The sequence below is a fragment of the Squalius cephalus genome (genome assembly GCF_949319135.1).
Source record: "Squalius cephalus genome assembly, chromosome: 23".
Lineage (NCBI taxonomy): Eukaryota > Metazoa > Chordata > Actinopteri > Cypriniformes > Leuciscidae > Squalius > Squalius cephalus.
The window spans coordinates 6,427,501-6,442,379 of NC_137144.1; the positions used below are offsets into that span (position 1 = coordinate 6,427,501).

General features: G+C 39.1%; 1 protein-coding gene across 2 annotated transcripts in view; it reads left to right on the plus strand.

Moving 5' to 3' along the window:
* rbl2 (retinoblastoma-like 2 (p130)) overlaps window positions 1-14,572 on the plus strand; it is a 24,903-nt gene extending 10,331 nt beyond the window's left edge. For both annotated transcript variants that reach the window (XM_079859262.1, XM_079859263.1), the window contains 16 exons: window positions 75-139; window positions 238-409; window positions 503-666; window positions 2,062-2,174; window positions 2,294-2,397; window positions 2,546-2,683; window positions 2,764-2,928; window positions 4,476-4,566; window positions 4,685-4,915; window positions 5,344-5,585; window positions 7,021-7,197; window positions 9,377-9,448; window positions 9,582-9,684; window positions 11,053-11,267; window positions 11,741-11,905; window positions 11,985-14,572. In XM_079859262.1, the coding sequence (XP_079715388.1) occupies window positions 75-139; window positions 238-409; window positions 503-666; window positions 2,062-2,174; window positions 2,294-2,397; window positions 2,546-2,683; window positions 2,764-2,928; window positions 4,476-4,566; window positions 4,685-4,915; window positions 5,344-5,585; window positions 7,021-7,197; window positions 9,377-9,448; window positions 9,582-9,684; window positions 11,053-11,267; window positions 11,741-11,905; window positions 11,985-12,158 (2,391 nt within the window). In that variant the 3' untranslated portion in view covers window positions 12,159-14,572. The remainder of the gene's footprint in view (window positions 1-74; window positions 140-237; window positions 410-502; window positions 667-2,061; window positions 2,175-2,293; window positions 2,398-2,545; window positions 2,684-2,763; window positions 2,929-4,475; window positions 4,567-4,684; window positions 4,916-5,343; window positions 5,586-7,020; window positions 7,198-9,376; window positions 9,449-9,581; window positions 9,685-11,052; window positions 11,268-11,740; window positions 11,906-11,984) is intronic.
* Window positions 14,573-14,879: the final 307 nt, after the last annotated feature.

Sequence of the window (14,879 nt, forward strand, 5' to 3'; positions counted from 1 at the left end):
TTATTTCTTTCATTAATATTGTTTAGCTAAGTATATTCATAATGTGCCATTTCCCATCTTGTTCTCTGTCACAGGTTTTGAAAGGAAAAGAAGACTCGCTGACAGGATTTTTGGAGCCAGTGAATTTTGGTGACAGTCTGTAAGCATCTCTTTCCAGTTAATCACTTAATCCACATCAAGCTTCTGAAAGCTTTCTCTTGTAGGTTACACTCTCCTTGTTCTCGGTCTGTTTCTCAGTGCTTCTCTGAACCGTGTGTATGAGGAGCATGTGTTATCATCCGGTTCTCTGGATGAGAGAGTGTTTCTGGGAGAAGCGGCCAGAGAAGACATTGGTACCCCAGGACCTTGTTTCTGTGAAGGGATAGAGAACCAGGAACAGCCCGCCAACCCCCTTCAGAACTATATGACAGTATGTGTGTTGCACAAACACAATTAAATACATTAATTCTCAACAATGAACACTGATTGTGTATTGATCAATAAACGTGTGTTTGTTTCACAGGCGTCTGCTCTGAAAGTGTGTACTCCTTTGACAGGAAGGAGGTACGTGCCGGAGAGCAGCGTGGGTACCCCCGTTTCCATGGCGATGCAGAGTGTGGGCCGTCTGCACACGCTGCTGACAGGGTTTAAATACAGACCCAGCGTGAGACTCAGAGACGTATTCAGGTGATCCCAGGCTAGGTTCTGTGTTAGTCTGCAACATACAGCCAACTACAACCAGCAGAGCTCTGTATTTACAGACACTGCAGTCGCAGTTCACTGGAATCAAGTGGAATGTTCTTGTATTGATTCTAATGAACTTTGATTCCAATAAACTTCATGACTTACCAATCCATTGTTTCCAGTGAATTGTGACTTCACTTAAATAACCAGTTTTAGTCAACTATGATTTCAGTTATTCCAGTAAACTATGATGCTTGTCAGATCTGATTCTAGATATTCAGGGAAATTGATTCTTGTGATTTCACTTAATTGTCAACCCTGTAAAAAGTGATACCGGTTATTCCATTGAATTGTGATTCCAGTGAACTGTGATACCACTGATTCCAGTGAAATGTGACACAAGTGATTCCAGTGAACTGTGATTCCAGTGATTCAAGTGAACTGTGATTCCAGTGATTCCAGTGAACTGTGATACCACTGATTCCAGTGAAATGTGACACAAGTGATTCCAGTGAACTGTGATTCCAGTGATTCAAGTGAACTGTGATTCCAGTGATTCCAGTGAACTGTGATTCTAGTGATTCCAGTGAACTTTGATTCCAGTGATTCCAGTGAACTGTGATTCCAGTGATTCCAGTGAACTGTGATTCCAGTGATTCCAGTGAACTGTGATTCTAGTGATTCCAGTGAACTGTGATTCTAGCGATTCCAGTGAACTGTGATTCCAGTGATTCCAGTGAACTGTGATTATAGTGATTCCAGTGAACTGTGTTTATAGTGATTCCAGTGAACTTTGATTCCAGTGATTCCAGTGAACTGTGATTCTAGCGATTCCAGTGAACTGTGATTCTAGCAATTCCAGTGAACTGTGATTCCATTGATTCCAGTGAACTGTGATTCTAGTGATTCCAGTGAACTGTGTTTATAGTGATTCCAGTGAACTGTGATTCCATTGATTCCAGTAAACTGTGATTCCAGTGATTCCAGTGAACTGTGATTCCAGTGATTCCAGTGAACTGTGACTCCAGTGAACTGTGATTCCAGTGATTCCAGTGAATTGTGATTCCAGTGAACAGTGATTCCAGTGATTCCAGTGATTCCAGTGAACTGTGACTCCAGTGAACTGTGATTCCAGTGAACAGTGATTCCAGTGAACTGTGATTCCTGTGACTCCAGTGAACTGTGATTCCAGTGATTCCAGTGAACAGTGATTCATGTGACTCCAGTGAACTGTGATTCCAGTGATTCCAGTGAACAGTGATTCCTGTGACTCCAGTGAACTGTGATTCCAGTGATTCCAGTGAACAGTGATTCCAGTGACCTGTGATTGCAGTGATATCTGTGCACTGGATACCTGTGCACTGGAATCACTGGTATTTTCTGTTTAAAAACCCACAGGTCTTGTGTAAGAGACCCCAGTGAGTCCATAGCAGCAAGGCTGAAGGATATGTCAGAGACTTTTCTTCAGAATTATGAGGGAACAGGAGAGGAGAACAAGAATCTGGCCAGAGGTGTGCATCTTCATGCTTCCTTATGTCTTATGCCAAAAAATGGCTTTACTTTGAAGCAAATGACTGTTCCCACAATTCAAACACTGATATCAAAAAATGTGGGGCATCTTGTTTTACAGATGTTGCTGTGAAGTATTTTTGCTTGGCTGAGGCACTTTATTACAAATCACTGGAAGTGATCATCAACCAGGAGAAGAAAAGGCTTGGAGACGTGGACCTGTCTGTAGGTTTCATATTCAGTTCAAACATAAATCACACAGTGTGCCCTCAATAACCCATGAATGTAATGTACACCTTTCTGTAAAACTATTGAACATTAGCTGCACACTTTAGTTAATTGCGTATTGTGAATGTTCTGTCATATGTCTCAGGGCATTCTAGAGCAGGACGTATTCCACAGGTCACTGATCGCCTGCTGTCTGGAAATCGTCATCTTCTCGTACAGACCACCGGGAGAGTTTCCCAGAGTCCTACAAATATTTGACCTCCCAGCTTATTACTTTTACAAGGTAAATTAATATAAAGAATAACCGTTAAAATGGTTTGCATTCATTCATAAGAGTCAAAAGCCTTTCTATCTCACTCACAGGTGATTGAGGTGTTGGTACGGGCGGAGGAGGGTCTTTTCCGGGAGGTGGTCAAACATCTGAACCATGTGGAGGAGCAGGTGTTGGAATCCTTGGCATGGAAAGGAAACTCCCCGCTGTGGGAGAGCATCCGAGAGGCCAAGAACTGTGTTCCTGCCTGCCAGGAGGTCAGAACAATATAACTGCTCATGATTATATAAACATGAAAAGAAAGTACACTTTAGCACACTTTAAAAAGAGTACATAAATCATTTACTTTAAAAATATTTAAGTGTGAAGCAGGGAGCATGACACTGGGCGTAGCTGGTCATCGCTCGACATTTATTGCCTGTTTTTCCATCACATATTTCAGTAATTATCTTCAATTAGGTTTTATTCGAAAGCTTAAAGATAAAAACAAATTTGACATTGTGTTAGCATGGAAATGGTACTTTAAAACCTTTTAGCAGTCTCCTCCCCCTAGTTGATGGTTTAATGTTTCGAAATTTACCACACGTTTTTGTTTTCTTTTAATAATCTTGACAAAACGCATATAATTGGACAGGTCTGAGACCCAAGATTCCATATTTGGCCACTGTGTTGTGATAGAAGTTAAACTGTGATAGAAATATGTTAATTTGTGGCAGGAGAAAGCATAAAAAAAAAAAAAAAAACATGTGTCACCTGCTGGCTATTTTTGGTATAGCAAAATCTCTCACAGGAACCTCTATTTTTGTGATATCAAATTTGGAACACAACTTGTTGATGTTCTAGCAATTGTAGAGTCCAAATTATTTTGTAAAATATATATTTTGTGTACAATTTTAAATGTAAAGTTAAAAAGTAAAGTTAAAATATACTCATTTTAAATGTAAATTTGAATAACGCATTATAGTTAAAATAATAATCAAGTACTTTACATGTGTACGTATGTTAGTCAACACATCAAAATAAGTGTAAATAAATCACAACAAAAGTTTACTAAAACTTAATGATTTAAAATAAATATTTAACATTATTACAAAGTGTACTTAAAGGGATAGTTCACTTTGAAATTAAATTTTGGTATGTTTTAGCTTACCTGAAGGGCATCCAAGATGTAGGTGTCTTTGTTTCCGCAGTAGTTTCAATTTTGATATTTTTAGGTCAAACCGTTCTTGTCTGACAGTCATATCATGCAGGTCTATGGTCACGGTCTCAAAGAGCATGCACAGAGTCCAAATTAAAACAATTCCCCATCGTCCAAATTAAACAATTCCCCATCGTAAGTACACATTGATGGCCTAAGACACGAAACGAGCGGTTTGTGTGAGAAAACGAACAGTATTTATATCGTTTTTACCTCTTACAACACAACCACGTCCAAGTGATCTGAGGGCGCGGGCGCTTCCTGCTGTGTGTCGTGTGCACAGACTGGTGCATAGATATATACACTAGAGGTCGCCTTGGCTACGGCAGTTCATTGGAACGAATGTCTTTAATGCGACATCTAGTGTATATATATCTATGCACCAGTCTGCGTACACGTCACACAGCAGGAAGCGCCCGCGCCCTCAGATCACATATACTTTTAATATTCACTACACTACAAGTGCACATTTAGGACAATTAAGTGCACATGTTTCTAAATATTTGAATAAAGTGTGCTAAAGAAAATGAAAAAAACTGTGATATTAGGGTTACAATGCACATGATATTAAGATGGCTGATATGAAAAATCATATGTATATGACAGGTAATGCCTCCTCAACACCTGGAGGACGGTTCAGAAAGCACCACACACACTCCCAACAAGACTGAGTTCAGCAGTAAAATTGCAGGAAAAGGTGACTTGCTTTGAATGAAACAAGCACCATGACTGAACACATGATGATTTCTATAAACATTCATTGAAACAAACCAAAACTTTCATATTTTAATATGCCGTTTCTTTTCCTCCTCCAGGAGTTTCTCCGTCCCCTGCTTCTCTCCATGACCGCTATAGCTCGCCCCCTACTGGCACAGCCTGTCGTCGCCTCTTTGTCGATGGAGACACAACCTCTGAGCCCGCTCAGCCTGTCAAAGTGGCCCAGCCATCTCTGGTCAGCACCATCTCAGCCGGACAGACGGTGGTCACCATGGCAACAGCGACTGTTACAGCAAACAACGGCCAGACTGTCACCATACCTGTTCAAGGTGTAAAATCAAAATCTTCAATTCATCACCACTACCTTATCTGTTAGTCAGTAGGTGATGCTGCAGATAAACCCCGCTCTGAGCGATCCTTGAGTGAGAGAAATCACAGATTCTTTAAAAAAAATGACCCTTGCAAACAACTCACAAACACTGGTCTCAAACCACAAACACAGACAAATAGATTAACACAATGTGATAATGTGCACTGTTGCAGCTGGACTACTGTCAATAGATACACAGACACACTTCTGTGAGCATGTAAGATATGCTGCTGCTGCTGCATTAATAGACATACATGTATCCTGTAGCAGATCTAGGCAGGTGGAGCTGGGGGAGGTGGAGGGGTTCAGAGGAAACATTTTATTTCAATTACAATTTTGATTGTACAAACTTTTTATTATTTACATCTTTGTTTAAACTGTTTTCAGGAATAGCAAATGAGAGCGGTGGCATCACATTTATCCCGGTGCAGGTGAGCGTGACGGGTCAGGGCGGGGGGGCTCTGCCAACCCTCAGTGCCCAGGCTCTGACGGGCGCCCTGACGGCAACGCACACGGGGACAGTCCAGAACAACCCCAGCCCTGCCAAACCGGACAAGAAGAGCCCTCAGCAGGGAACACCCACCAAACGAGCACAAAAGACCGGCTCTCTCTGCCTGTTCTTCCGCAAGGTAGTACACTAAGATACACTGTATTTTATTTATTTTTTTTAATTTAGAAGGCCTCTAAATGATCACCATGATCAAAAGTTTGTTGTTGAACACAATCTACCACATGCCTTCTGACTGACAATTCATACTTTTTTTTAGCAAGTATAATTGTCCTTTGTCCTTTTAGTATAACTGTACAAACGTGCACCTTCAGCTTGTCTTTCACGTCTTTTTGCTGTGAAATCTTTACATTAAAGTACATGTAAGAATAACATATATTTGTCATGCTGTGAATGTAGTAACGCACAACGAAGGAGATAAATAACAAAAACGTAATTTACTAAATCCACAAGGAATATTCAGGAGATCAGGATAAAACTAAGGGGCTGTTTAAACTAAAAATGTAAAACGTTTTGGCCCTTCATTTACACGACAATGGCATTTTGGGTGCCTCACAACGCAAACTTTTGAAAACGTGTTTCAAAGTGCAAGTTTTTGAAAACAGTCTCTGTGTTCATGTTCAGTCTATAGTGTGTCATCGCCATCTAATGGCCTGGCAGCAGATTACAGCGTTTGTAGTCGTTTTCACGGATCCGTGTGAATGGGGATCATTTCGACAATGGTGTCGTCTGTACGCGGAAAACTCAAAGGATACATTTCTCCGTTTTAAGCATATCGCTGTTATGTAAACATACTCTAAGAGCATATGAACTGAGGGAGCTGAAACAGATAAGAACTGAACAGGTGTGTAGAACTAATTAACAACCAAGGAAACTAACTAGAGAAAACAGGCAGGCAACACAGTGAGAACCAAACCAGACCATAATGCTACAATATTGGGTTACACTTTATTTTGATGGTCCCTTTTGAACATTCTGTTGACTATAAGTAACTTTGCAACTACATGTCAACTAACTCTCATTAGAGTATTAGTAGACTGTCTGTTCAATATCTGCTAACTCTTTATTGTGATGGTCCTCCAGACATTCTACCGACTATAAGTAACTTTGCAAATACATTCAACTTATTCTTCTAACCCGAACCCTACTAATACTCTAAGGAGAGATAGTAGACATGTAGGTGTCACTTATAGTCAACACAATGTGTTAAAGGACCATCAAAATAAAATTAAACCCAATATTGTTAATAATATTTCAAGATGAACACTTACTGGACTGAAGCAACTTAGGTTTATCTATGCATATCCTTGATTATTCATACAAATTTTTTTATCATTGTATTGCGTTACATTATATGTTTTCATCGTCAGTAGATCAAATGCATAACTTTCCACACCCATCTGTGCTTTTTTAGAGATGCGCTCTCATATGAATATGAAATATTAATATATTTCAAAAATATTTTTCTAATATTTCATATATTATGCTTTACAAGGTTAATCATTCATACAATTAGACATCATTCAGTCAGAAATAATGCCCCTTTCCCCCATCAGGTATATCACCTTGCTAGTGTGCGTCTCAGAGACTTGTGTGCTAAACTGGACATCAGCGCAGATCTGCGCAGGAAGATCTGGACGTGTTTCGAGTATTCACTAGTGCACTGCACTGACCTGATGATGGACCGACATCTGGACCAGCTCCTCATGTGCGCCGTCTACGTCATGACTAAGGTGTGTTCATCATTTATCGTACAAATGTAATTTACGTGTATGTCATCAAAGGTACAGTAGGCAATGCTTTTCATAAACACTTTTTCTTATACTGGTTGAAACTAGGGCTGGGCGATATGGCCAAAAAAATATATCACGATAATTTTTTTTATATCAGTCGATATCGATAATTATCACGATAAAAGTCAAATCTTTATTTCTTTCAAGTTTAAAGGCAGATTTTTGCTCCTAAGTAAAAGTTGTAGAAACCAGAGCGTTAACTGCGGTTTTAAACTACTCTTTATTGTCAGAACATGACAAACTCTTGCCAAACAGGTGAACATTTCACAAAACTGAGGTAGAACATTCAAACATTTGTCATTTTTCCTTAACAAAATAAATATATTTATTGGACAATTACTTAGTTTCTGCATGTGCTAATTTTTTTTTTTGTTGGTAAAATGTAATATTCTGACTGTTTGAGTTTTATTAAAGTTAACCATTGGTCATCCAGTATCATGCATTTAGATCATGATAACCACAGATGAAACCAGGCATAGCCTATAGCCTCACTATCATGGCAAAATGTAACTTTATGGTTTCTATGGTATTTGTATGAAAAACAGTAGCCTAAATACATTATTAAATGCTGTAATTATATTCCATTAGTCCTTTAATACATTGTCTACATTAATAATATAATACAATTCAATATGTATATCCCAGATTTCATGGTGCAGTTAATATTACTAGACTAACGTTACAGTAAATCCATGGTAAATGATGGGAATTTGTAGACGTTAAAGACTGTATCGTTGCGCACAGTGTTTCTCCTGTTTGTCAGCGCTGTTTCATCTGCCTTTAAACTGGTTTAAATCACGGAGACATTGTGTTCTTCGCTGAACTCAAGCGCTTCTCACTGGATTTCGTGACCGAGACCGATCAGAGTAAACGCATCTGCTCTAGTGAGCTCGCGCTGCGCTGCCGTTTGGACTTTGAGCCGAGCGGATAAATGGTCCGTGTGGCGCGCGGTTCAAATGAGTTTCGTTCCGCTTTTGGCGCATAAACATTATCGAACATTTATCGACCTCTTGATATCGTTTTATCGAGAAAAATTATATCGCGATAATTATCGTTATCGTTTTATCGCCCAGCCCTAGTTGAAACTCTCTTCACACCCCGATTGCAATCAATAGAAGTGGTCTAAATATTACAAAATGTACATATTGTCATTAACCATCAACTTACTCGATCAGTAGCCATGGACACAGGCAGGCAGGGGACGAGGAAGACTGAACTAATTAACACACTGACAGCAAAACACTAGGACAGAAATACAAACATGGACACACTCAACACGTGACACGTATACTGTATCTTCTGTTGAAGTCTCAGGACAAAAAATGTTTGTCCAGTCATTGCATTTGGGTTCGCACTAAACTGCAACTTCATCATTACAATTGTGCAGTTATATATTTAAATACATGACATACAAGTTTCAATAGAAATTACGTTAAAGTATATTGTAGTTTACTATAAAATCTTGGCAGTAAAATTTTTCTATATTTCAAAGAAAATTAAGTAATTATGAAATTGCATGTAAATATGCACTCAGGTCCTACATAAGTGGGTCCAAAACACTCGAAACTACTTGCATTTAATATAAATGTAAACTATAATGTATTTTAATTGCAATTAAGTTGTCCAAAAACATTCATTTTGCTCTTAATTTTCCATTAAAAGTACTTTTTTAAAAGCATGCTAAAGTGCACTTTTTTCACAAAGTAGCTGTTTGTGGAAGAGAAAAGCAGAGTTTATGCTCATGTCCACTGCAGTACAACAGTGTTCTTGTCAATTTGTGAAAGACACATTTTAGAGAGAATTGATGTGTGAAATCAAAATGGCATAGCCAGAAATGTGTGTATGCAGATTCTTGTGTAGAGTATGTTGAAATTATATTGACTGTTTTTGCTACTGTACCTTTAAGACTAATACATTTCCTCTGTTATGAGTAGTTTTGCTGTCGTTCACATTAAGGCATTGATATGGAAAAACGGGCGGTCAAATGTTGATAAGCTCACAATCCTTGCAATTTCTTGAAGTAATTTTTGTAGCTTTGTTTCATCAAATGGTGTATGTGGTGTGGAGAGGGAGGTTTGTGTCCAGCATGGTCACTTCATCCGTTGTGTCCATTGTTCAGGTGACGAAGGAGGACAAGTCCTTTCAGAACATCATGAAGTGCTACAGATCTCAGCCTCAGGCCAGCAGCAGTGTGAGTGTAACCTCAGTCTGTGTGGAGAATCAGTGGTAAAGATGATAATGGTATTAATGAAGATGTCAGTCTGTGTGGAGAATCAGTGGTAAAGATGATAATGGTATTAATGAAGATGACAATGGTATCGCAGGTGTACAGGAGTGTGTTGATCTCTGGGAGGAAAAGACGTCACTCAGGAAACAGTGAAAACAGCCACAGACAGTGCTCGCCCACTGAAGGAGGACAAGAGCAAGGTAACACGTGTTTGACACGGGACATGTCATGTGTCAGTCCGCTCCGCTATTTTGGTCATACTGTAATTTACAAACCCACAGAATTGCATGATGTGGCCGCTTGTTTTAGCACAGCGCGCAGATAAACACCACTATCAGCGGTGCCGTTCGTTCTTAGTGAATGTCTCCAGATGTTTCATTCTGTATTTGATCCCTCAAACCCTCATGATGCATTCTGGTCTGTTTTCAGAAATACATAAAAAATTCTTTTAGTACAGCAATCAAACTTTGCAAATAAGCCAAGAGTATAATTTATTTTTTTATTTATTTTTTTAAATACTAAATAATAATAAAAGATATAACCATAAAAAAATTAAAAAAAAGTTACACCTTTTGTGTTCAATCCATTTTGACCTGGTTATCAACTGAGGCTTCAGACATGATGTCATGCATGATGTTTTTATTTTATTTTATTTTACTAAAAAATACTTATAAATGTACCCTCTTTCCCATATCTCACACACAGTTTTGGAATTTAATTTTTGAATATGCAAACCTGTTAATAAACCATTGAAGCATGAAAAAATTATAATTTTCATATGAAAGTGAAAATGAATGCAAGATGAATATATTGTTTTGAAAACATTCCAGAATAATATAGATTTTTTATTTATTTATTTTTAGAAAATGTATCTGTTGATTTCATAAAATTGGACTGTTTTTGAGCAATCATGAGAAACTTAATTATATCCATTGGTTTCAGGGTTATTCTGGTAATACTCAAGATTATATGGTCTGTATGGAATAGTTTCACATCCCATACATTTTTCTCTTGCATCACTCTGGTTTTTTTGTAGTTCATGTAAAAAATAAAAAATAAATCATAGAATTTCTCAAGATTTAAATTACTAAAAAGGTGGTAAATATAGTAATAACATTGTAATAACATAACATTTAAAATGTAGAATGTTGTGCACATTCACTCATTAATGAGAAGTTATTGATCAGATACAACAAGATTTTAGTTAGAAAATATTAAGTTATGACTGTTTCATAGGCATACATGCAGTGTTGTTGTACTCAAGTCTGAACAAGACCGGACTTGGACTTGGACAGCGACTAACAAGTCAATCTCGCGGCGCGTTTGAGTCCAAAACCTCAATTTCAGGACCATTTGGACTCAGCCTGAGCTGGTCTCCAGTCTCCACTAGTCATAGAAAATATGGTCTTGGACTGGGACTTGAGTCTGATTCTGGTCTTGCACGGACTGGAGTACAACGACACTGCTGACAGGCTACATCCAAACAGACCTGGAAATGCTCAAATCGTGTGCAGATTTTGAATTGATTGTGATTGTTAAAAGCGATGTCCTGTTGTTCTGCTGTACAGCCAGCGGTGAGAGCAGTCCGGTGTCCATGCGCTCCAGCAGCACTCTCCCCATTCCCCAGCCCAGCAGCGCCCCCTCCACCCCGACCCGGGCCCCCGGCGGCCCCCAGGAGCAGGACGAGGACAGGGGAGACCTCATACGCTTCTACAACCACGTCTACATCAAACAGATCAAACCGTTTGCTCTGCGTTACTCCAGCAACTCACCGAAAAATGGGGTAACTATTGCCTGTCTTGTGTATTACTGTGGCCTAAAGCCCGAGTCTAGATAAATTATCTATGATAATCTGGTCACACAGGTTTTAAACAACATGAGGGTGAATAAATGTAAATAAACAGAATCTTCATTTTTGGGCAAACTATCGCCAAAATATGATTTATTTTTTATGAAATGATACTGTAAATAAGAATCTAAAACTGCCAGTAGGTGGCGGTAAATGGGGCTGTTTACACCTGGTCTCTTCACGATCGGATAGCTATCAGACCACAGAAAACACATGAAGTGGCCAGGTGTAAACAGCCCCTTCATGACTGGGCTATTGATTCATTGGTTTACCCGATTGATTCGCTCAAAATGTGTATTCATTCAGAGACAAAACATCTGATTGTTGCTTGGCCCTAATATATAAGAGAATATTTAAATCTAGTTGTATAACTGCAGTTGTGTGTGTGTGTGTGTGTGTGTGTGCAGGCTGAAGCTCCTCCCCTCTGTCCGTATCCCTCTCTCCGCATTGGCTCTCCTCGCCGGGTCCTCCTGTCCCACAATCACTCCATCTACATCTCTCCACACAAGACCGGCAGCGCGATTTCTCCACGAGACAAGATCTTCTACTGCGTCAGCTCCAGTCCGTCTAACGTAAGAACAGAACAGTCCTGTAAAAACGCTTCCTGTTCAGTTTCATCAAACTTAAACACTTTATCCCTTTATCTCACAGCGGCTGCGCGAGATCAACGTGATGATCCGCACGGGCGAGACGCCCACCAAGAAGCGCAGCATCGGCCTGGAGGAGGAGCATCAGTCGCCCGCCAAGCGGCTGTGCCAGGAGAACCAGACGGCGCTGCTCCGACGCCTGCAGGACGTGGCCAACGACCGCAGCTCCTCACACTGATCCGTCACACACACACACACACACAGGTTCATTCACCCAAAGACACTAACACATGCTGTTTATATTTAAAGGACTAGTTCACTTCACACCAAAACAACAACAAAAAATCACTCAATCTGTTTCGCTACTTTTTATGTGAAACACAAAATTTATTTTTATTTTTCCAAACAACTCTGGAATATCCTATTGAGCCTCGCATATGACATGCAAGAGAAAATAGTAGATACTGTGGCATTGAATTTATAATTCATTCCCATGACTTATTCATTCGTGCTCACTTTCAATTAATTCATTCCCTTGTTTTAGGTAAATCGTGGCCATGTTGTACTAATTTTTTTCCTTGTTTTAATTTAGTTCAGTGATAACTACGAACTACAGCAAACTTCTGTGTTCTGTAAAGCAGGTCGCATCACTTCCGGTTCAGGGGCCTCATTTATAACCGTTGCGTCGCGCGCACAATCTTCCGCTGACTGGGATTTATAAAGTGAATTTTGCGCGGGTTCTGGCGCACATACACTTTTAGTAAGGATCCTACGCACAGTTTTATAAATGAGACCCCAGGTCTTTTGCGTGTGCTTTGTTAAATATAGAGCTATTTTACACAAGATGCCTTCAAAGGAGCGAGCAAAGATGAGCATAACCGATGTCCATCGCATATACACATTGACATCTAAACGTTTTTTTTATTTTCTTCTTCTCAGTAACATTTGGACATTAAAGGGGTCATATGATGCTTTTTAATGTTTTCATTTTGCTTTAGTGTGTGATGTATCGGCTGCAGACGCCTCGATCGAAGTCCAGATATTACGTCCATGTCACAATGTGAAATATTAGCATGATGCCCGCCCAAAGGCATACGCAAAGAAAGAAGACGAGGCTTCAGTGAATAGTGTTGACGTTGTGTGTGTTTGGACTCAAAAGACAATTTTTTTGTGCATGCCAGGCCAGTAGTTGGCGATGTCACTTCGTAAAGAAACACTACGCACCCATAGACTGAACATGTGTTACGCATGCGCATGACGTCACCGTTTACACAGATTCATGTTTTTGTCATTTACACTGAGACGATAGCGGTGTCGTTTTCAAAAAAGTCCCTTTGAAACCCGTTTTCAAAAGTTTGTGTTCTCAAGCCCCTCAAACGCTGCTGTCAAGTTAATGAACGGACAAAACGCATAAGAACTTCTCAGTGTTTAGTGTAATCGCCCCCACAGCACATTATACAGAGGACAGCTTCCTGAATCTGAGAGAGTACAACACAGGCTATATACTAAGAGTACTGACTCAAGTCATGCTCGCAAAGTCCCTTCCGATCGAATGACTTGATCATCCGCATTTTCAGAATCCGACACGGTCTCGAACTGACACTGTAAAACTGACGAAATTATTGTGTGTTTACAGTTTTTAGAAGGTAAGAGGCGTTACATTTTGGGCTCGAGGTGTTTGGCCAATCACAACGCACAGGGTCAGCTGGCCAATCAGAGCACTCTGAGCTATTCGGGAGGAGGGGCTTTGTTGAAACCAGTGCGTTTCAGACAGACTGGGAACAGAGGAGATGCAATAATGTGCAGTATGTGGAAAATAATGATTTATTTTTTACATTAAACCATGTTAACCTATTCTATTACACCCAATAATAAAGATAAATATGTTAGTAAATGACCTTAAAAGTCAGTTCACAGCTCTCCAACAAGCAGATGCAATGAGGCTCAGGTGACGTTCCACATAAAGCTAAAATGAGGAATGGATTAATAATAATAATCAGAAATCATTCTTAATTCACGGCCACAATATCTGCATGTCATGAAAAACATAATTCTTTAGAAAACAGCTGTGTGAAGATTCATCAAAATATCAAATTATTTGTTCAAAGAATGTAATTATGTGATTAGAACAACATGTGGGTGTAGAAACATGACACTTTTATTTTCGGGTGAAATATTCATTTAAAGCCAATTTTCATCTACAAATTGGCTAAAAATAATGTAATTAATCACAATGAAAATGATCAGCCACGATCAACCAATGACATTCAGCTCAGATATTTTTAAAGCTAAAAGAGTATTTTGTAGACTAGACTCTGCTTAAAAATGCTCGGATGTGTCATACGACTGAAGGAGATTTGAAGCACTTAACAACGGATTTGTTTGCAAATCTTGCTCTGAGTTTATCGTGTGTGTTTTATAAAGAGTTATTTTTCATAAAGAGTTTTATAATGTATAGTGTCAAGAGATGTATGTGCACTCTATGTGTCTGTGGTTTTGCTGTCTTGTATGTTTGTATTGCTGGTTTATATATTTATGCTATTTTTCTAACCTTAGACGAATAACATCATCAGGTAACAGTCGTGTTAATAGTAGATGGTGACGTCCTATTTATTTTGTTCTCTGCATGTGTTAGATGTGTTAAAATCTTATTTCCCTTTCAGTTCTGAAATGATTTTTTGTAGTTTATGCTTGTAAACATAAGAAAATGTTTCCTTCCCTCATTTCTGAAAAAAAAGATGTGTTTGTTGCAAGTGCCTTTTCTCCTGAACCTTTTGTCTTTCCTGATAATCTCTAACACAGCAGCCCAGCATTAAATTATGATCCAACATTAATAAAATAATCATTAAAAAAGACCTCAAGTTGTATTCTAGTTTCCACCAGTAATCCAGTGTAACGGTATTCGGGAATTTGACTAAGACATTACATAAATATGTCATTACAAGTGTAGTGTCATAGA